Raw genomic sequence first — 22163 nt, 5'->3', positions numbered from 1 at the left:
TCTGCTATCTTGCTTTACTTTTTCTGTGCAGTACACTGTGTTTCACACCTATTCTCCCTTTATTATCAAATTACAAAATCTTGTTTTCTGAATTATGATTTTTCCATGGTGTGTGAACAATATATAAGCTTCTTTAATCCGTCAGTGCATTTCCTTTCAGTGTATTTGTATATGTAACATGTTACAGGCGAAGAAGAGCAGTGAATTTATAATGTGCACGTATCTATTTGGTACGAAAAAAGGAAATTTACAATAAGTGATAATGCTGACTGCTGCCAAGACAATGACATTAACACCCAGAACTTATCAAGGACACTGTCAGCACATCTCTCTCCCTCTCTCGCTTTCGCTGTCTCTGTCTTACTCTCTCTGTCACTCACTCTGACTCAAAAATATCTATACAGAAAAAAAGTGCACACACAGCCAAGAAGGGAGAGGCTAAAAGAGAAAGACAGAGAGGAGGTGGAGGACATTATCTTGATGAAACAGCGCTTGATACAGTAGCCAGAGCCAACCAGAACATAGCTGTGCTTTCTTTTAATGGAGATTACATAGTCAAGGTCCAGCCTGAGCTCATCTTATTTAACACTGCATACAACTACATCATTGTGAGTGTGTGTATGTGTGTTTGTGACAGTGTGTATGATCTAATATGCTGCTATCTTGCTACACATCAGCCATAATTACTGCACACCTCCTGACCTATGATCTGGCAGCCAATCAAATCCCCCACTATTGCTGACCAACGTGAGCACACATGAGTACTGGGGATGTGGTGCAACACACCTCACATCAATCCACCATCACAAGGTCTATAAATTACTTGTCTTATTCAGGGTTTTAGATGCAAGTATGTTGCTGTTATTACCTTGAGTATATCAAAAGGTCTTTACAAGACCTGAGAAATGACAAAAAAGTATTTCCTGATGTGCGCACATACACTTTCTGAAATGCAGTAGCTGTGTTCAGTCAGAATACTGCTTCTGAAATCTCGACTTTCCTCTTAAGGTTTTTTAAATTGGCCCTAAATTCACTTTCAGGTAGTGTTTTAAAAGGCCCCGTCTCTTAATTGCAGCATTCTAAAAACCAGCAGATGTCCTGAGTCAAGACTTGAATAATTTGTAGACCTTGATTTCACGTCTCTCTCTCCATCTCAGTCTCTCTCACTCAGTCTCTCTCGCTCTCTCTCATGCTGTAACATATAGCTCTTCTTTCTTCCTGTTTGCAGGATGTTCTTCTTTCTGTGGCATTGTATAGGTTGGAGTCAGATCATACATACCTCCTTGTCTACATATTTTCTTGCCCGGTTTCCTGGCACATTCCTTGGATATTCTTTTGACTGTAAAATGAATAGAAAACTAAAGAATAACATGGAGCCCCTGGACGCGCAGTGCACACAGGAGCTGGCATGCACACGCACACATGAACACTCACGCAGCGCTGATTGACTGAAAAAGACTTAGAGAGGAAGGAAGGGAGAAATAAAGACAGGGGGAAAGAATGAATAACACCAGCTCAATCAGAGCAGTATTCACTCTATCAGTCGGCCAGCCAGCCAGTCATTCAGCCAGTCAGCCAAATCAATCGGTGATGATCATGACAACGACTGTCTTGTTTAATGAACTGTAGCCATTGTGGATGAGCACAATACGCTATGATGAGCTGCAGACATGAGAGTGGGGAGGAGGAGGGGGCCTGCAGAGCAGGGCAAATAAAGAAATTAGAAAAAAGAGGAGCTGAGAGGAAAATCTGTTCAAAAAGTCTGAAAGAATGACTGAAAGAATGTGGAAGAAAAAATATTGAGGCAGATGTGGAGTGAAATTAAAAGTGTGCACACTGTTCTCTCTTTCACACGTCACTCTCGCACAGTCATGTAGTATAAGAAATATCATGCACATTTAACATGCACAAGGTCATGCTTTCCCTTCTACTGACAGACATACAAGGACAGAGACAGAAATTCACTCTCACATAGTAACAACACACCCCAACAACACTTTTTTTTTCCTCTACCAGAAGGTTGTGGGTTTAATTCTCTCTGCCCCACCTCCCTCTGTACACAGCCATCCTACCCTGGGCTTGCAGGCAAACTCACCATCCTCAGTGGGAACATAGATGTTAAGATAGAGGCAGTCCTCGCTCTGGTCCTGGACGTAGGTGGACACCACATCGATGCTGTTGGTAAACCACACTGGCAGCATGACATCTGGCAGACGGCCCTCGACGATGCTCTGGGGACACACTGGGGCAAAGTGTGTGGCATTGCGAATGTCAGGCCATGGTGCCGCTGGCTCAGGTGGCTGAAAGCGGCGCTCACCAGTAGGTGGAGCGGCATATGGAACGCCCAGAAACTGTATGACAGGACCCAGGATCTCATTGTTCAGCTCCTTCTTGATACCACGAAGCTTGCCATTGGCTGTTGTTACTATTGGGTCATTTTCATCAAGTTTCTGAGCCAACACAACAGCTGGACATGCCTGCAGAAGCAGCAATCCCAGCCATATTAGAGTGGATACCCACCAGCCAGCCTTTAAGGAACCTTCTAGACCTACATATCCCATGCTTCTGCTCCCACATGTAGCACTCTGAAGTAGCCGACATCCAATCCTCGAATGCTGCCTCCACTCGAACATGGCTGCTGTCCCACGCTTTACAATTGGTTGCTTTCTCTGTTTTTGGCCAGTTCTTGCTCGTGAAGCAAACTCCTTATTTCCTTTTTCTCACTTATACCATGCAGATGCAAACACAAACACAATCACAAAACTGACATTCATACAAAAGTAAGGTGTAAGGAAATTGGTAACTCCGGAGCAAATGAGGGTTGTGGATGCTAATGATCCGTTTTAAAACCAAAGCACTGCAAAGCATCCAGTAGAATTGTAGCAGCCATCAGTTTCCTCCAAATTGGTGAACGAAAATCTGTGAAATATTCCTCACAGTATGGAAATATATTCCTCAGAAAGGTCCTGTAAACAATCACTGGACTGAAGAAGAAAACACTGAAGATTTCATCTTTAGGCACCACTTCTCAGGAGATAGACAAGCCAGTCAGTGATGATGGTTTCCATATTGCCATGTACAGTGGCAGAAGCAGCGATTGCGGTGCAGTGGGTCTAGTAGGTACTTGTACTGTGAAGAGTCAAGTCCAAAGTTGGTCCCCTGCAACACAGTAAACACACATTTAGCATTCACACTAAGAAGGCAATGATCATTTTTAACCAGTACCATTTTAAATTTACAAAATTATTTGTCTTACTTCACAGCATAGAAGACATGCCATTAAATTTGTCTCATACCCATATGCACGGATGGTTACATGAGATAACATTCCTCAGCAAACACACAAGGTATCTATCAGCATGCATCGCAACAAATTATAATGTAGTGTTTAATTTTACACACTACTGACAGTGTGACACTCCATCCCACCGAGAGGGGCTGATTTTTAGACAGACCTTAACCTGGATCCCAGCAGCAACAAGGCTTACAGTCAAAGCCACAGGTCATTTCAATAAAAGTGGATATTGTGACATCATTAGTGCCAGTGTACCACATGTTATGCAGAGAGGCAAACATTTGGAGATGGTGAATGGGTATATACAGTGGCTTGCAAAAGTATTCGGCCCCCTTGAACTTTTCCACATTTTGTCACATTACAGCCACAAACATGAATCAATTTTATTGGAATTCCACGTGAAAGACCAATACAAAGTGGTGTACACATGAGAAGTGGAACGAAAATCCTACATGATTCCAAACATTTTTTACAAATAAATAACTGGAAAGTGGGGTGTGCGTAATTATTCAGCCCCCTGAGTCAATACTTTGTAGAACCACCTTTTGCTGCAATTCCAGCTGCCAGTCTTTTAGGGTATGTCTCTACCAGCTTTGCACATCTAGAGACTGAAATTCTTGCCCATTCTTCTTTGCAAAACAGCTCCACAGCTGCCCTGTGACGGCCTCAGAGGTTGTCTAAGAGAATATTGGGAGCAACAACACCATGAAGTCCAAAGAACACACCAGACAGGTCAGGGATAAAGTTATTGAGAAATTTAAAGCAGGTTTAGGCTACAAAAAGATTTCCCAAGCCTTGAACATCCCACGGAGCACTGTTCAAGCCATCATTCAGAAATGGAAGGAGTATGGCACAACTGTAAACCTACCAAGACAAGGCCGTCCACCTAAACTCACAGGCCGAACAAGGAGAGCGCTGATCAGAAATGCAGCCAAGAGGCCCATGGTGACTCTGGACGAGCTGCAGAGATCTACAGCTCAGGTGGGGGAATCTGTCCATAGCACAACTATTAGTCGTGCACTGCACAAAGTTGGCCTTTATGGAAGAGTGGCAAGAAGAAAGCCATTGTTAACAGAAAACCATGAGAAGTCCCGTTTGCAGTTTGCCACAAGCCATGTGGGGGACACAGCAAACATGTGGAAGAAGGTGCTCTGGTCAGATGAGACCAAAATGGAACTTTTTGGCCAAAATGCAAAACGCTATGTGTGGCGGAAAACTAACACTGCTCATCACTCTGAACACACCATCCCCACTGTCAAATATGGTGGTGGCAGCATCATGCTCTGGGGGTGCTTCTCTTCAGCAGGGACAGGGAAGCTGGTCAGAGTTGATGGGAAGATGGATGGAGCCAAATACAGGGAAACCTTGGAAGAAAACCTCTTGGAGTCTGCAAAAGACTTGAGACTGGGGCGGAGGGTCACCTTCCAGCAGGACAACCACCCTAAACATAAAGCCAGGGCAACAATGGAATGGTTTAAAACTAAACATATCCATGTGTTAGAATGGCCCAGTCAAAGTCCAGACCTAAATCCAATCGAGAATCTGTGGCAAGATCTGAAAACTGCTGTTCACAAACGCTGTCCATCTAATCTGACTGAGCTGGAGCTGTTTTGCAAAGAAGAATGGGCAAGGATTTCAGTCTGTAGATGTGCAAAGCTGGTAGAGACATACCCTAAAAGACTGGAAGCTGTAACTGCAGCAAAAGGTGGTTCTACAAAGTATTGACTCAGGGGGCTGAATAATTACGCACACCCCACTTTGCAGTTATTTATTTGTAAAAAAATGTTTGGAATCATGTATGATTTTCGTTCCACTTCTCACGTGTACACCACTTTGTATTGGTCTTTCACCGGGAATTCCAATAAAATTGATTCATGTTTGTGGCTGTAATGTGACAAAATGTGGAAAAGTTCAAGGGGGCCGAATACTTTTGCAAGCCACTGTAGCAAGGTACTTCATACAGGTGGCTACAGTTTGTGTCATGTCACAGACCTTGCATTAACATTCCCCAGAAATGTTGCCTATTTTACCATTCTCTCAGTAAGTCTGTCGAATGAGATATATGGTAGTAACACAAAATGATTCCAACCGAAACAAAGCAACACGCCAACTGTTACTTCACCCTTTACGTCACTATGTGTTTGTGTGTGTGCATGAAATATGTCGAACATGAAGGTATGTCCTTCATACTATGTGGTTTTCTACCTTTCCCACACTTCTTAGTAGTCACTGTTCCATCTGGATGAGCTCAACTTCAATTTCATACACTGAGGTAATCCTGTTTAACTGCATACACACAGCAAACTGTCAAACTAGCTAACATTAACACACAACTAAAACACTAACGTGTTATACTCCTTAAAGTATATGTGTATATCTGCATATGAAAGACTGATTGATCATGCAAGCAAGCACAACTGTGATTAATTGAAGAAACACGACAATGAGGGAAGACTAGAACCTGAACCTAAGTGTCCATACACAAACAAGAAATCTAAGGAGCCTAAGCCAGTCAGGGTCAGTAATGGTTTTATAGTATTATGTAAGCTGACTGATACACAAGCCTACATATTAATATCTGTCAATATCTTACCAAGCCCCTGTTAGTGTTCACTATCCTGCAAGACTGAATATTTTGTCAAAAACATGGTGTTAGCAATATGGGGCATTTTTTCCAACTTAAAAAAAACTTTGAGCCACAAAGATATACATGTACTGTACATACAAGTAGGAGTGATATGTAGAGTGTATGTACATATCACTACTACTATGTGATATGAACATATACTTACATGAGTGAATTAAAAAGATGAAGGAAAAGCCATTCCCATTTAATATTCAATTTTACCTGAAGGAGTCCTGTTTTTCTTGCAGTGTTTTCTGTGTCTTTTTTGCAAGTCAAAATTTGTCTGCTATATTTCTGAGTGAATGCTGTGCTTCTGTTTGAAGTCAGAAGATGGTGGTTTTAATGAGAAACATGGCTTTTTTTTTGTTACTGTTTCTATTTATTTACCAAAAAAATACAGACATTACACCTAGTTTGACATGACAGTTTACTATGAAACTGCACAAATCATTACAGTATAAATCATTGCACATGGTTTTCATCATATCTGAATGCTCAAAAAGAGAGGTTCAGGTGACTGATGCATTTCAAGGCCAGGTGAATTTGTATTGTATAGTTTTTCTGCTTCAAGACACTCAATACTCTTTTCTGGCATTGTTGTATTATACTCAATTGTATTCTATTTTATTCAATTGTATATAGTATTTTATTTTATTCTATTCTATTGTGTACAGTATCTTATTGATATCTTATTCCAGTGTTTTTTTTTTCCTAATTTTTCTATTTAACTTTGCACTGTCCACTGCTGTAACAAAACAAATTTCCCACGCGTAGGGCTAATAAAGGTTATCTTATCTTGTCTTATCTTTATTTTAAATTTTAATCAGATAAATCAAGTTCATTGGTCAGCTTGAATGAATGAATGAATGAATGACTAAATTGTTAAAAAAAAAAAACCTACATAGCCTAAGTTGGTATAAATACAGGCCATTTACCATTGTCTCCAAGGCCCTAGATATAGGACTGAGTGATATAGCCTAAAATCCATATCACGATATAATTTGAAGCATGTGCGGTAACGATATATATCGCGATATATTCTTTTCTACTATATAACATATTTTCCACACTATAAGGTGCACTTAAAATCCTTTAATTTTCTCAAAAATCGACAATGCGCCTTTTGTATGAATTCTGGTTGTGTTTACTGACCTCGAACCGATTTTATGTGGTACACGGCGCTCAAAAATCTGTCAAAAATGTTTTAGTACGACTTTGGTAAGATACGAAGCTGGATTGTGGGAGCATTACGGCTGCCGTAGTCAGGAGCCTCGCGGAGTAATCTGGGTCCAAAACTCTGTCTGCTTCAGGTCCCTAAGTCAAACGAACACTGCATCTTCACTGAGAATTAAAAACTGTCTAGATTCTTTCATCTTTAATAAAACGACCAGTGTTGCTGCTTTACCAGGTATAACAATTAAGTTTAACAGTCAGGCATCCATGAAAACAGAATTTATTAAATTTAACAGAGTTAGAAGTTAGCAGGAAGTTAGCTCGCTAGTTTCCACCTAAATATGATATGCCATGTTCTGACTGAGAAAATTAAAACGTACAGCTCTGCTATCACTTCCAACATAAATGAAGACAGAAAACTAAACAGCAGTGACTTTTAGGGTTACTGAAGTTGGGCTAGCTGGTATATAATGATGTGCTACGTGATCGTTAGCAACACAGCTATGTTAGCATAACAAACACAGTGAAGCTGGAGGATGAACACAAACTTTTTTCTACTCGATAAAAGTTAACGTGAGGGTTTCTGATGGTTAGGGACAAATGTAATCACATGGCAGGATGCTGTAAACGGACCAAACTTCAGTCAGGAGAACAACTCAGATAATTCATCCACAATACGAGGTTAGTCATTAATATACTGCAACAACATGGTAATAGAGCAACTGCGAAAGAATTCAACATTAATGAATCAATGGTACGGAAGTGGAGGAAGCGCAGTTTTTGGCTTTCCTCATATTCCAAAACGTGATTCGTCTCTTTGCTATTACTGTTGCCCGGCATAATTTGCAGATGATATTGCTTGCAGCCACTGCGATGCTTTCGACCAAAACAGGCACAGCTTGATGACACCATTAACATGCGGTATCGCGGTAGAGCGGTATAGTAAAAATCTCTACCGCTGGCCAAATTCATATCGTTTCTACCAAATACAGTTTATACTGCCCAACCCTACCTAGATATTTACAATTCAACATATTCTACAATCACAAGTGTGGCTCCAGCTGTATTGCAACTTGTTGGTCATCATATGGTCAATCCCATATGTCTCTGTAAGTCATGTGACCTATATTCATTCTGTGACAGTGCTATGAAATACAGAGCAGTCGAGCTTGGGAAGTTGGGACTGACGAAGAATGTTTTTTCTTTTCTTTTTTTTTGGTAAATACAGCTGATGCCCTCTCACTGTGTCAATGTCTTTCTTCTATATCTCAACTTTGCTTTAATTCATCAGCTTAAGGAATCAAATCTCCTGAAAGGACTGACACCATTATGACGTCAAATGATGTGTAGTAGCTACAGTGTTAGGGCAATTGGTACTATGAAACTGGCTGTAAATGTGAATGCAAAAATGGGTGTCTATCTCTCTGTGTTAGACCTGTGATGGACTTGCAACCTTCCAGGCTGTACCCCACCTCTCGGTCTATGACAGCTGGAATAGGGTCAACACCCACGCCCCCAGTGAGTGTGAATTGGATAAGTGCTTTTTTTTTCTTCTGAACATCACCTTCTGATTTATGAACAACACACACACACACACACACACACACACACCAAATGATCTTGCTGAAGACAGTTTAAAAAAATAACATTTTAAAAATTATTTTAAAAAACCCCAAAACAAACAATATATCTGGAGCCATGCATCTTCAAATAAATCCTAATAACTACAACGCATGACCACATTTAATATACAGTATACTATTGTTTGTAGTTAATCTAACGTATACACCGAAAATTTAAAATAATAAAAAGGGCTGAATCTAGATTTAATTATTTTCTTTCTTACACATAGGCCAGTTGTGTACCATCCATATTCATTGTATAAAATTATGCTGGCAGCCATGTTGATGCCAGAGGATAAACTGCTTCGTTGGCCGCCTTTAAAAGTCAGCAGTTTTTGTTATTTGTTCAGGGACACAGAAGAATTGCCTACTAAACCTCTTTTACTTTTAGCAAACTGAAGCATGCTAAATAGTCCCTTTGGATCATGTCAAACAAGGGAACTGGTGGAATATACCCGCATTTTCTGCATAATGATGGAAAATTACAACAGCTGCAAACACAGAGGGCTGTTGGAACTGAACATTACAATATGACACCCATGCTTTGGATCTGAGAGAACTAAAAAACAATTTCAATATTTTTTGTTTTTAATATTCAATATTAATTTTTTTATGTTTATCTATTCATGGCTTTGTCCTTTCTCTTAACTCATTTAATTATTGTAAAAATAGTGAATTCATTCATTTTTCAACTGTTTAGAGATATTTGGGGTAAAATCTCATGACCGTTGTAAGGCTGTGTGCATGTCATCTGTCCAAACCAGAGCCATACTTTTAAAGGGGAAAAGTGTGAGTTAAACTAATAAAAATAAGTTACAGATCTGTATAGACTAAAAACATGCTAAAAAATAATAAAAAGAAACAGCTGAAGATGATGCCAATCATCTCCTGAAAAGAAGTGTAAAGCATGTAATCTAGCTTTGGAAATGAGTGCATTTCCTTTAGTTTTAAGGTTTAATATGTTTAACCTGGTAAGACAACATGTGCGAGTTTACAAAGACATAATGGCCAAATAAGAACAAAAAAAATCATGGCTGTCTGTATGTCATGAGATAATTATGAAAAATTACTGAAAACAGCAAAATTCTCCTATTACTACTTATTTTCCAACCCACAAACAGACCGTGAATATGACACAATGTAAGGAGGTTATTTCTTAGGTGCTCTATATTTTCAGTTTAAACTTTCAAATGTGACAGTTTGCATCTGCTGTTATTTCTTCTGAGGCCTCATGGGAGACAGGCTGCAGTCAGCTGAATGGTCACATTGTGGGAGTGAAGGTGAAGCATTAAAGGGGCACACTGTTTCAGTTTCCCATCTGCTAGTTCAGAAACAGGGATGGAAATCTCTACTTTTCCTTTGAAACATCTGTTGAATCAGACTAAGATACCCCAGACGTGGGACCTGTCTCAAATCAAACCACGCAGAGGAACAAGAATTGTGAACTCCCAGTATACATGATGATAAAACTGACAGTCTGACAATCTTCTCCATCCTCAGAGCACAAACAACCACCCTGGCAGACAGAAGCCCTCCTGCCCCTCCTCCTAACAGCCATATTTCTACATAAACCAGCGCTTATCGACAATGGCACTGAGAAATCCACGTACACAAACATATGTAAAACAAATATCCAACATTCACGCAATAATGGCTGACAAACAACGAGAGCATTGTGACAGCGCTGAAAGAAAGCAGTTCCATTGATTGTTCCACTCTTTTGTCAATGAGTCCATAAAACTAGTTGCAAGTATTTTTACAGCAAGGCTGAAGAGAAACAACTGACATGATAGTCTTTGTCATTATGAGCACATGAAATGCTGGAGGGGCACATAAACCAGTCAACAAGTTAAGAGCTGGTCATTATAGAAGCAGAGATGTGAAACTACTTTAGAATTTGAACCACTGATTTGTCAAAATCCTTCTTATTATGTTGAAGCTTTTTGGTGGAATCTGGTTCATCCAATTGAGCAGCTGCATTGTTTATTGGTGTATGTCATTCAACATTCCAAAGAAACTGTTTACGAGCACAACTGTTAAACAAATCAAATGGTCTTTCAGTAGCAGTTCCTATGAATACATCAAGTCAGACACTTGATAGTTAAAAGCCAGGAGGAAAGTTGCATCTTAGCACCACACTGGAGAAAGTTTTTCAACTTTGTGTTTGTGCACAGATCACAGCACAATATCAGATCAAGTGGTGTGTTTGGAAATCTTCAAATTATTATTCTACTACGGTACCATCTTATTTTCAGTATGAAATCACACAAACAGGCTCTAAACCGTTGTATCAGTCTCAAAGGGAATTTTTGCTAGACAAAAGGCTGTGTGTGGGTCAGCCTGTACGGTCAAAGGTTATATGGATTTTTCACTTACAGTAAATTAGTTCTGGATTTCCTTGCCTGAGGTCATTACAACAAGAACTTAATTCAGTAGTTTTTACTTCCACATTGCCCTAAACGATAACTCATGTCTTACTTAGCATTACAGAAGCTGCCTGATGAATATCTCGGTGAATGTCATGTGAAGATAGACGCTACCAAATGAAAAATTAACCAGAAAAATAACAGAATTAAAAAACTGGGTTCTTACATTTTAAATGGATATTCAAAAGATGAACCAAATGTGAGATGAAATGAAATGCAGTGAATTAGAAGGCAACTATAAGGCAATGCTACTGAACTTATATATGTAGACAAATCATCTGAAGGGATTTCAGGGGAGTTGCTGAGATACTAAATGATATACTAGGATACACTAGGAATCAGAGCCCAACAAATGATGCAGGAAGAGGTGAAAAAAAAAAACACAGGGGAGTGAAAACAGAAAAAAAACTAATAGAAAACGAAATAACTAACAGAATATAGGTGAAACTAATTAGATGCCAACCAATACTGAAGGTGGTAGAAAAGACAAAGACAGAAAATTAACATCTAAAGACAAAGAAAGCAATTACCAAATGAGACAATGCAAGCAGACAGACAGTGAGAAAGCCAAAAACAGGAGACACACAAACTAGGTAAAAAAAAACCAAAAAACACCAAAACTCAAAAGAAAGCTAAAGAAAAACTTTTTAAAAGGAGATTTGAGACTATGACACATGTAGCCAGAATCCTGAGGTCACAAGCACATAACAAAACACTTACAACACATCTCTTCTGGCTGGTACACGCTAAATATCTGTGTGTATAAAGGCAGAGTTTGACATTGTGTGGAAAGAAGACAGTATGATATGACAATGTCACTAAATACAACAGTCTCCCTCATGGGTGGTAAACACAGAGCAGTCATCATCTGTAGTTGATGCATCTGCATGGAAAGAACGGGAAACTCTACTACTAAAGACAGGAAAACATGAAGTGATTATTTCCAAACAGCTGTGTTATATCTGCATGATTTGTTTGGTGGCAATGGTACTGCAGTGATCTTGCAACGATCCAGCCAAAATTTTAATGCAATTTGCAGGATTATAAATCCATCTAAATTGCAGAGAGAAATTTATCAGTGCTTGAGGTGCTACTTCAGTCAGCAGCTATCAACTTAGACATGCCAGTCTCATTTCATGTTGCGTATGTGTGCTGCTGCCAGTAGCTCCTGCAATTTATGCTTAGCCTGTCATCAGATCAAATCTAACGTCTAAGAATCTTGTTTGTCTCCATCCAATCTTTTGTGTCTTTTACTTCTATATATAGCCATGTTCATTTTTCATTCTTTGAAGTCCAATTTTAATTCAAGGTATTTTCAATTTTGTCCTGCTGTGTTATAAAATTTGTGCTCGTTTTTATCTGAATGTATTACTGCTGGTGTTCATTTTCTGCTTTTGCAATGTTGATTCGTGCTAATATGTGTTTGCTGCATACACAATGTTAACTGTGCATCTCTATCTCTCAGCTGACTAAATCAAAATAAAATAAAATGCAAAATCTAAAGCAAAATCATTATAGCCACAAAATTACATTTTTCCTAAGTACTCTGTTTGACTATAGTTCTCATTGTCATCACAGTCTTTACACTCTAGGCTTTTGTCTCCTCTCCTGGGTTCATTTTTGTCTTGTTGAAACGCAACTGGGTAAGTTCAATCAAATGCAAAAGAAATTGGTAGAAGAAATGACAAAAGCTGTCAAAGTTTACCTTGGGACGTGTTTGCTGTAACACAACACAAAGTAACCCATTGAAATATGCAGGTTAGTTTTCTGATATGACTGGTGAGGTTACTTGTCATTTTTCAATTCAAGTAATCAGATATTTAGTTACTTTTTTAAATAACTTGTCTATTACTAACTACACTCTGTGTCTCTTCCCTTTCTAGCCATAAAATAAATAAATATATATTAAAAGCAAACTCATCCTGATGCCATTCCATTTATGCAGCTGGTGAGAGGCAGATGACCAGTGTTATACACAAATGCACTTTAAAGAGTGCATTGCTATTGCTAGTGAGGGTTCACACAATATAGCTGGCCCTACTGAAACCAGTTCATATAAAAATTTGAGTCCCAGATTTAAGCCCTGTGTGAAAACAGCCTAAAGAGTTGGTTTCCCTCGGATAGCACATTTGACCCTAAAACTGAAAAAGTTTCCCGGATGAGAGGTGAAACATCTTCAAGCAACTTAAAGAAGTCCAGACGCTTTTCTTTCCAAGCTCCTTAGACTAAGATGACGTGGATGACTGAGAACTTTCACAGACATGAAGATTTGAAAATGTTTTAAGTGCTAATCAGTGCAGATTCTGACACAAGAAATTTTATTCCCACTTGGTCTAAAAATAGATTTCAGCCACGTTGGCAACAAAATTGAAATTACATTGAAATTAAGCTTCCAGCAGTTCTTACAGAACTCAAACACAATACAGTGGACAGAGTTTATGTCTTAGAAGTATTCCAATGTAGCAATGACTCTCACCCTTCATGGATCAAGCAATGCAGGGGTGTTTTTTTTGGCTTCAACGCTGTTTGATCCAAACTAAGAAAGTGTATACCATCCTTAAAAATCTGAGACCAAGAAAAAAAATAGTCTCATAAGGAAACTCAGCTTTTTGATATAAAGTTTTCCCTTGTTCCCGAATACAAATATTTTTTAAAGTATTTGTTTGAAATAAATATTTGTAAAAAACACGTTATTTGTGCCTTTCCAAATACCGTATTCGGGTTCGGCTCCACCCCCAGTCTGTAGTTAGATCCTCTGTATTTTTTAAATTCAAAACACTTCATATAGTTCTATGTGTCAGTCTTACTGCACTTATTGCAAGACTTATTGCAGAACAGTTCACTACAGATGGTGATTAATGTCCAAGAGTAGATAAAATTACTGGTTACCCATTTTATTTTCATAACTTATGACAACGTCAATGAATACAGTTCATTTATTTCTTAAAATTATGGAACTGCCAGAACAGTTGTCAAAGAGGTGCATTATTGTTCGCTTAAGTTTTTTCAGGGCCTTTTTTAATCTTAAGAAAGAAGATCAAATACAAACTTAATACTTGAATAAATTCACAGCAGTTTAAACGATGCAACATGCATTTCAACCCCCAACTGTTTTTCTATTAAATTATAACAATAGGTTATATATTATAAAATCAAGTCACTAGCATCCTGACATGCTTCAGAGCACATTGTCTGCAAAAATTAGGAAATAACTGCAACTGTTTTCACAGAAATTTCTCGTCGTGTTATCATTTACAATAACAAGTATAAATTACTTAAACAATGTAGAAAAATACTTACTAGTGCAGTGATAAAATATTCAAAAGATGAGACTGCTCAGAAAAGGAAAATGAAATTAATTAATATGAAAAATACAATTACCTCACTGGCTGAATATTTCACTTGTATTCCTGTAAAAAGTACAATTTCAGACTCAATAGTTGACTTAAAGACTTATAAACTATTTTCAGCCATTCTGTACATTTTGAATATAAATGTTTTATGGGCAGATGGAGTGCTTAAAGAATGCTGTTATAAAATGTCATAAATCTATCTGTCACTCTCCTGTTATTTCTTTAATTCCCTCCATTTCCCCCTCTCTACTTTTGTGTTAATTTTCTTGTTGCTTCAGTTGAGTGGTGATTGAATGCCACCGGGTGTTCAGAGCAAATTTCACACGTGGTCGAGACCGGGTAACCAACTGGAAAATCCCTCTTCAATCTTCACCTCTCGTCTTCATTCCATTTCCTCTTCCTACTATCCTCCACTCACTCACATCTCTTCATTTCATAGTTTCTTTTTTATCCTCAGCTTAATTTCCCCCTGCCTTTCCTGCCTGCTCCTCTTCTTGATTTATTTCTATACATACTTGACCCTCTGCAGACCTGTTAATGTGGATACCAGCACATTATTCACTCTCTCTAATGTACATATGTATATGCTCTCTTATCTGTTATGCAACAGTCTTTTATCACGCTCTCATATTCCTATCTGCTATAAAATACACACAAAAACTGACATTAATATTGATAATTTTGTTTCTTTTCATCACTTCCTGCTGCTCCATCTTGTACATTTTTAGATATTTTCACTTATTAGTTTCTACTTAACATGACCAGGTTTTAAAGTTGTGAGTCGTACATGGTTTATACTTTGGATTTCCCCTCTTATCATCTATATTCTCAAGCTTTTTCCACTCATTTCTGCTGCTACTTTGCCCTGCAGGGATCAATAAAGTTTTCCTCTTATCTGTTTGCACCCTCTTAGCTCGTACTCTTCAATCCACTCCTACTTTTCATCCTCACCTCTCATTTTTTCACACCTTTAATAAGATCATCCAGCCTTCACCTTCTTTTTTCCCCACATATTTGCTCTTCTCTTCTGCAACTCTCTGAGACTTTGTTTTCTAACTTTTTCAATTTATGTCTTCATTCTTTTGTCTTTTATCCACATTTTAACTTCCTTTCTTTCTTTTTTGCTCTTTGCTTCTCCTCCCCTACTTCTCTACTTATCACTCCTCTTCCCGCTTCTATTTCAACTCCTCTGTTGCCTTCTTACTAATGTCCTTTCTTCCTTTTCTCAGTCTCTTTTTCATCACGTTCCTCCCTTTGCTCTCAATTTCCTCTTGGTCTCCTCCCTTAACCTCACCTCTTTACCTTCTCCTCATCCTTCCCTGCTCCTCATCCTTCACTTCATCTCTCCCAATTTCACCTCCTGGCCGGGGCAAAAGTGCTGTAGCTGCGTAACAAATCCCCACTGAATCCCCTCAGTCTAAGTCGCTGTTCTAATGAGCTCAGATCAGCCACGGCAGCCCGCAGCCACACTGCTGCCATTTCACTGACGCTCAGTGACAGCCATTAAAGTGGTGTGTGTCCGTGTGTGTGTATTACTCATGTCATGAGGACACAAATCTGTTTACACAGTCACATTGTGGGTACCCGCGTCTCTCCTGTGAACAAAAAACAGCCCCTTTAACATAAATCTTTAAATGAAGTAGGAAGACTCACATTAATGTTAGGGTTGGGTTAGGTTTATCTTAAGATTATGAAATATACATTTAAGTCAACATAATGTCCTCTGAAGGGTAGCTGTATGACACATGTGCGTCTTGATGGTTACACATACATATGTGTACCTGAAGGATGATGCCACTTGCTTGGTGGCCTTTACACACCAAGCAAGTTGTAATAAAATTACATGAAATTCTGATTTTTCAGATGCAAACTGGTCTCTAACGTATGCACACGTCATGTTTTTCCAAAAATGTGTCCTCAAAAAACACACTGCAAAAGAGTGAAGTCAACATCAAGCAGTAGTGAGCTGGTCCTGATGTTTCTAAACAAGAAAAGCAAGAAAGAAAAGTAGTAAGAGATTCTGGGTTCATCCAATTCTCAAGAGAAGACAACAGCAGAGAGAATTTGATGGTTTGATCCAGGAGTTGATGCTGTATCACAACAAATGTACTTTCATACATATTTCAGGATGTCAATGGGACCATTTGAGCTGTCGTTCAGTGAATTAGGACCACATCTGACGAAGCACCGAAATAATTTCAAAGAGCTGACTGACCTGGAATAGCATTTAAATATTGTTATTTTATTATTTCCATATCGTTGTATATTCAGTACTGGTGAATGTTTTGAACTATCATGGCAATTGTTGCCAAATACATTGGTCTGACTGGTAAGATGTGTTTATTCACATACAAAAATCTGAAAAAATTAACTTAATCCAAAACAATCAATGTTGCAAATTCATTCATGTTGTCAGTTTGAATTAAAAATAGGCACGTCCGAAAAATATTTTAAACACACAAAACATTTGCACAAATTTTACGTGTCTGGTGTGTAAGGGCCTCAAAGCTGAATAATTTAAATATTTAAACCAAAAACAACACATAAATGAAAATTAGGCTGACCAAGGCAAAACTAATAGCACAACTGTAAAATCGATCACTGAAGTGCTAAAGTTCAGGTCTAACACAGACAAATGTAACTGAAGCATCAACAAACAAATCAATACCTGCCACGCAAACAGCTGCCACATATTAATGTCTACATATTGTAACGGCGGTCTGGCGAGGAAGGAGCGGCTAGCAGGTTCAGCGGGCATGTGATGTGGAGGTTAGCCGGACAACTCGGAGGCCAGTCAGTTAAATAGAACAACAGGCCTTTAATTGGCGTTAACAGAACAAGACCATACAAGCCTGGTCTCCATGGCTCCACCCTATTCGTACATACATGTGCCAGGGTTAGGTAGTCGCCAGCGCCAGCCCATTACAATGGTACGGTCTCTCTAAACAGATGCACGGAGAGCAGCATGCTTGGCTGTAATGGCTGCCACTGCACTCACAATAGGAGACTCTACAACTACTACAATAACAGGACGACACCCCCTAGCGATACTACACCAAAGTAAGGGTTGTTACAATATGTATGTAGTAGTATGAGTGCTGTGGGTACACAATAATTGTACCTTATAAATATGTGTGAATAGGTGATTTGGACTTGAAGTCTACAGCATTTTAAGTTCCTGATAAGAGTAGAAAAGCACTATTATTATATTATATTATTATAATGATTATTCCTTTCACCCCCCACTTTAACACAGGAAAGCAACTGATCCAATCTAACCTACTTGATGGCTTTGTCAAACATAAAACTACATTTATTTATATAGTTGTTAACCTTTCATTGTGTTGCAGGTCAATAAGAATTGATAACATCATGAACGTGATTATCTAAATTTTAATTTCCTCTGAGCTGGAGATTTTACATTTGTCAGTTTTGCAGCCTTCTCACTGTTAAATACATCATCTTAGGTCCACATACCAAAGTAAGATAGTTAAGCCAAAGAGCTGTGCTGACCACTTTATGATTCACATTAAGTAGTTTTAATTTGGAATGACAGTAGACTGACTTTGAAAAACTGATACTTTTTTTTTGGAACTGCTTGTATTTTTCTAAAGAGATATCAGACTGGTCACCAACTATTTTATAAAAAGGTTCAGTACATGTGAAGGTTTTCAGAATTTACCTGCATATTTTTACACTACATTATCATGCATTGGTTTTATTGGTCTGGCCCACTGGAGATCAGATCAGGCTGTAAGCAGTTCATGGATTAAAAACCATTTATTAGAGAAAAGTCAAGAAGAAGAAAAGCAAAGAAGGGAAATTGATATCCAATTAAACTTACGTTCATCTCCCCGGTCTCTGCCATCCAATTTCCAACATTATAACAGTCCAATTCACAAATCTCATTTACTTTGTGTTTGTTTCTGTTATCAGACCACAGATGAGTATTTGATAATGCCTCATAAATACTGAAATATGTTCACCAGTAGTCATGCTGAATAAATTCAGTGTTTTATAAATTGTTACAAAATAAAAATATAGGCTAGTGACAGGAGCTGCACTACCGGATCTTTTTGTCATCTCTGTAATTGTTATCTACTACAACCAATGGCATGTTTTAGTAACTCCAATACTGGAAATAAGCTATAAATAACTGAGCTCTATCAAGAATGTGTTGTGCCGAAGGAGTCGTTAAATAAATAAAGATTCAGAATGGATTAATTTGGAGAATATTTGCAGAACATGATCATTGAAACCATAACCATGGAAAACACTTTAACCCTTTTTGTTGTTTATAAAAGAAAAGTCACGCTGCGCAAACACATCACTGAATTTTTCTCCTCTTGTATTATTTATTTGTTTGTTTGATTTTTTGTTTTTTAATTGTATTCCCCTTAATTATATATCCCGTTTAGGAAGAGACATGGTCTGTCTTGTCAAAACTGAGGAAATTCTGAGTGCACAAAAGTTGATCCACCATGCAATACCATTGGGAAACTGGCTGGCAATGCCTTGATTTGTCATCATATCAGTGATTCTAAACACACTTCCAGTGCAGTAAAACGATACAAATGAACAGATGAAGGAACACTTTTAGTCATGAATTAGCTTCCCAGAGTCTGGAGCTCAATTGAAGCGCTGAGGCATCTAACATATACCCTGTTCCCATGGACATTTGCACGTGCCTCAATAAATCACTGCACCCATTTCCCAATAAAATATAAAGAAATGAGGGGTATCTCATGACTTTTGCAAAGTACTGTTCATAAGTGTTCTTCTACATCAACATTTTCCGCAAGATATAAATCTCCAGATTTGTGACGGGAGATTTGTTTTTTCAACCCCCAAAGTGCTGCTCTGCAAAAGAATGATTTGAGTAGCATAAGCCAGCTTTCTTTTTCAATAAACACACTGTCAATTAAAACTGCTGAATGTCAGTCTGCTTAAATTATCTGTAAGGTGCTAGTGGAGTTTTTGTCATTTACATATTTCACTCGTTCGCTACGTCATTCAGTCTGCCTTCAAATTGCATTGGTAAATAGGGCTGAGATGTGGCCAAGTTAATTGCTTATAACCCACTTGATTGACTGTTGCTCGCTGACTACATGACAAAAAATCAGAGATTTATATGGAGTACAAAATTAAAGGAAGTACATAGATGGATTTTTTTCAAACCCACCCCTGGTCAAAGCAGTGACACCTAACCACAGTAAGATAATGCATTGACAGATTGCCTTTAATAAAGTAGAGTCAGCATGTGGAGGCAGCCAGTAGGTGTAGTGATTATCTGAGAGGGCAGTCGGGGGAAAACTAAGGGCCAATCATTTTATCCTGGCTTGTCACCACACAGAACATAGTGTTATTTTAAAGAGAGGCAGAGAGAGCAAGAGAGCAGATCAAGGGGGGGAGTGAGAGAGAAGCATAGGGCTCACAGGAGACTTATGGCTTAGTCAGTCATTCAGCTAAACACTCCATCAGCCTATGCTTTAGTCAGTCTCATCCATATCCACCTTCTATTTTCCATCGTCCATCCATCCATCTCTCCTCTAGCCGCTGTTGTGTGATAAATCCCCACAACATCACAGCATTTTAGCCATCCCTCTATCCCTTTGTCTGTCCTATTTTAAGCATCTCATCTCACCTATGTATGTGGCAACCACACACACAGGTGCACACACATCAGGGATTGTGGAAGGGATTTATTGAAGAGGTGCTTATGACTATTTGAGGGATGCGCTTAGCTTGCGGGTAGAGATTCAACTTCTCAGTGGTCTGAGAGAACTAGTCACTTTAAAAATATGATGCCTGCATGTATAAGCAAGCGTGTGTGAAAGATATTGAATCGGGTGCTGGTGATTTGCACTCTGGGTTTTAATTTTTCTGAATATACTGTACATGATTACAATAATATGGACATTTTACAAATATAGTTTATAAAGACAGCTAGGCAGGCCAAGAGAAAGGGGACCACAGAATACTGAACCATGCTTCAGTATTTCAGCTACTGTATCCTTATTATGCGTGATGCTGTAGAATCAAGGACACCGTGGACATGTTCTCATAGTTTTCATGTAGATTTCGCAATCTTTCCTCAGCTGTTTAACCCAAAATATGAAATACAGCACTCGTACTAGATAGATCTTAATTCCACAGGTCGCTTTTGCAATTACACTTTATAGTATTTTTGTTGTTATACATATTTTAACATATTTCAGAATATTTACCATTGTTTTTAAAAAAATATTTTCATTATGTGTTAGCCAACTGCAATGAAATTTGCTTATTTTTACACTTGCTGTATTGATCTCATCTGTCAATCTCACTGTCAGACGAGAAAACTGGTACTGGGTAATTATTACAGCATTTCCCAAGATATTTTAAGACAATAATTTCAACATTTGCAGCAATTAGCATTTACATTTTTTTTACAAAACCTATTAGAGTTTAATACTCTACACTTAACTGTCCATTCTCTTATCTTTCATTATTGGCACTGGACAGAAATGCTGAAATCATGATGGATACTGTGCTGGTTTCATATAAAAAAAACCTAGCCTGCTGACTGTCGTGTCTCGAGGCAGCCTACTCGTGAACAAGGCTGACTGACTGTTGTTCAGGCTGTTGACTAGGGAATGTAGCCTGTGTGCTGGCCTGTCAGTCTGGATCAGTGTGCTGTGTGCCCTTGGCTCCAACGAACAGAGTTAAACTCCAGCACAGAGCCTAGGGCACTTCGCACACACAGTCCACGCAAGCACACACAAAAAAAATACACACATGCTAGCCTACGGAACAGTAAGGTATACGAGTACTGAGAGGATGTGCCCATGTGTTCACCAAGTTCGACTTCTCTTCCTTTCTTTACCTTCTCATCAAACAGCTTTCATTGTTCCTTTTCCCCCCATTTCTTTCTACTCACATTAGAAAATTTTGTCACATGCTCAATCTACTCTGATAAAATCAACTAAACACTTACCCCTGTCCACTTCAGAAAACACCCTGTTCTCCAAGAAATAAATGAAAATGCCTAGCATTGTAAAGTGGCATGTAATCTGCTAAATACATTGTACATCCATGTATTTATGATATACTGTGAAGAGACGGCTTGCGGTAGGGCTTACAGATCCTGGATTGTAATGGGCTCCCTAAACCAGACTTTGCTTTATATATCATTTGAACTATGGGAATTTCTAGTAGACTTTTACTGGGATTGTTTTGCTGAGCACATAATTTTAACATATTAAAACATATTACCACCAAGCAATGAAGTATTAATAGTAATTGGTCATTTCAAGTATTTCTGTGAGACAAATGCTGGATGTATAAAACCTGCGTGCACTTTTGCAGAACTGACGTATGTTTCAGATGGAGGGTTACAGATGCTTTCTAGAGCAGGTCAAGGCCCACATGTTGAAGTGTAGAAAAGCTTAAATAACAAAGCTTACATTTCTTGTATTTTGTGCATTTTTGTTGTAAGTTTACACAATTACTTATACTATTTTGTGAAATTCACCCTTCAAAGTATTCACTGCAAATTTACTGTGTGCTTCATTTCATTGGTTATTTTTTTTGTTCTTTGTAACTTTGTCAATGTGCTGCCCTAAGTAGCTAAAGCCATTCATGCTAATGTTGAGACTGCCCAGTGTGAACTAACAGTTTTTTTTTCTT

At 38.5% G+C, this 22163-nt stretch overlaps 1 protein-coding gene across 3 annotated transcripts in view; it reads right to left on the bottom strand.

Moving 5' to 3' along the window:
* nlgn1 (neuroligin 1) overlaps positions 1–22163 on the bottom strand; it is a 292800-nt gene that overhangs the window by 259538 nt on the left and 11099 nt on the right. For 2 of the 3 annotated variants that reach the window (XM_025903036.1, XM_025903037.1), the window contains exon 2: positions 2096–3159. In XM_025903036.1, coding sequence (XP_025758821.1) covers positions 2096–2633 — 538 coding nt within the window. In that variant the 5' untranslated portion in view covers positions 2634–3159. Of the gene's footprint in view, positions 1–1279; positions 1340–2095; positions 3160–22163 lie in introns of all 3 variants that reach the window. The other variant, XM_025903035.1, reaches the window with a different exon arrangement.

This window comes from Oreochromis niloticus, linkage group LG23 (genome assembly GCF_001858045.2).
Source record: "Oreochromis niloticus isolate F11D_XX linkage group LG23, O_niloticus_UMD_NMBU, whole genome shotgun sequence".
NCBI lineage: Eukaryota > Metazoa > Chordata > Actinopteri > Cichliformes > Cichlidae > Oreochromis > Oreochromis niloticus.
Note: the sequence above shows the minus strand (reverse complement) of the source record. Positions and strands in the feature narration are given on the sequence as shown.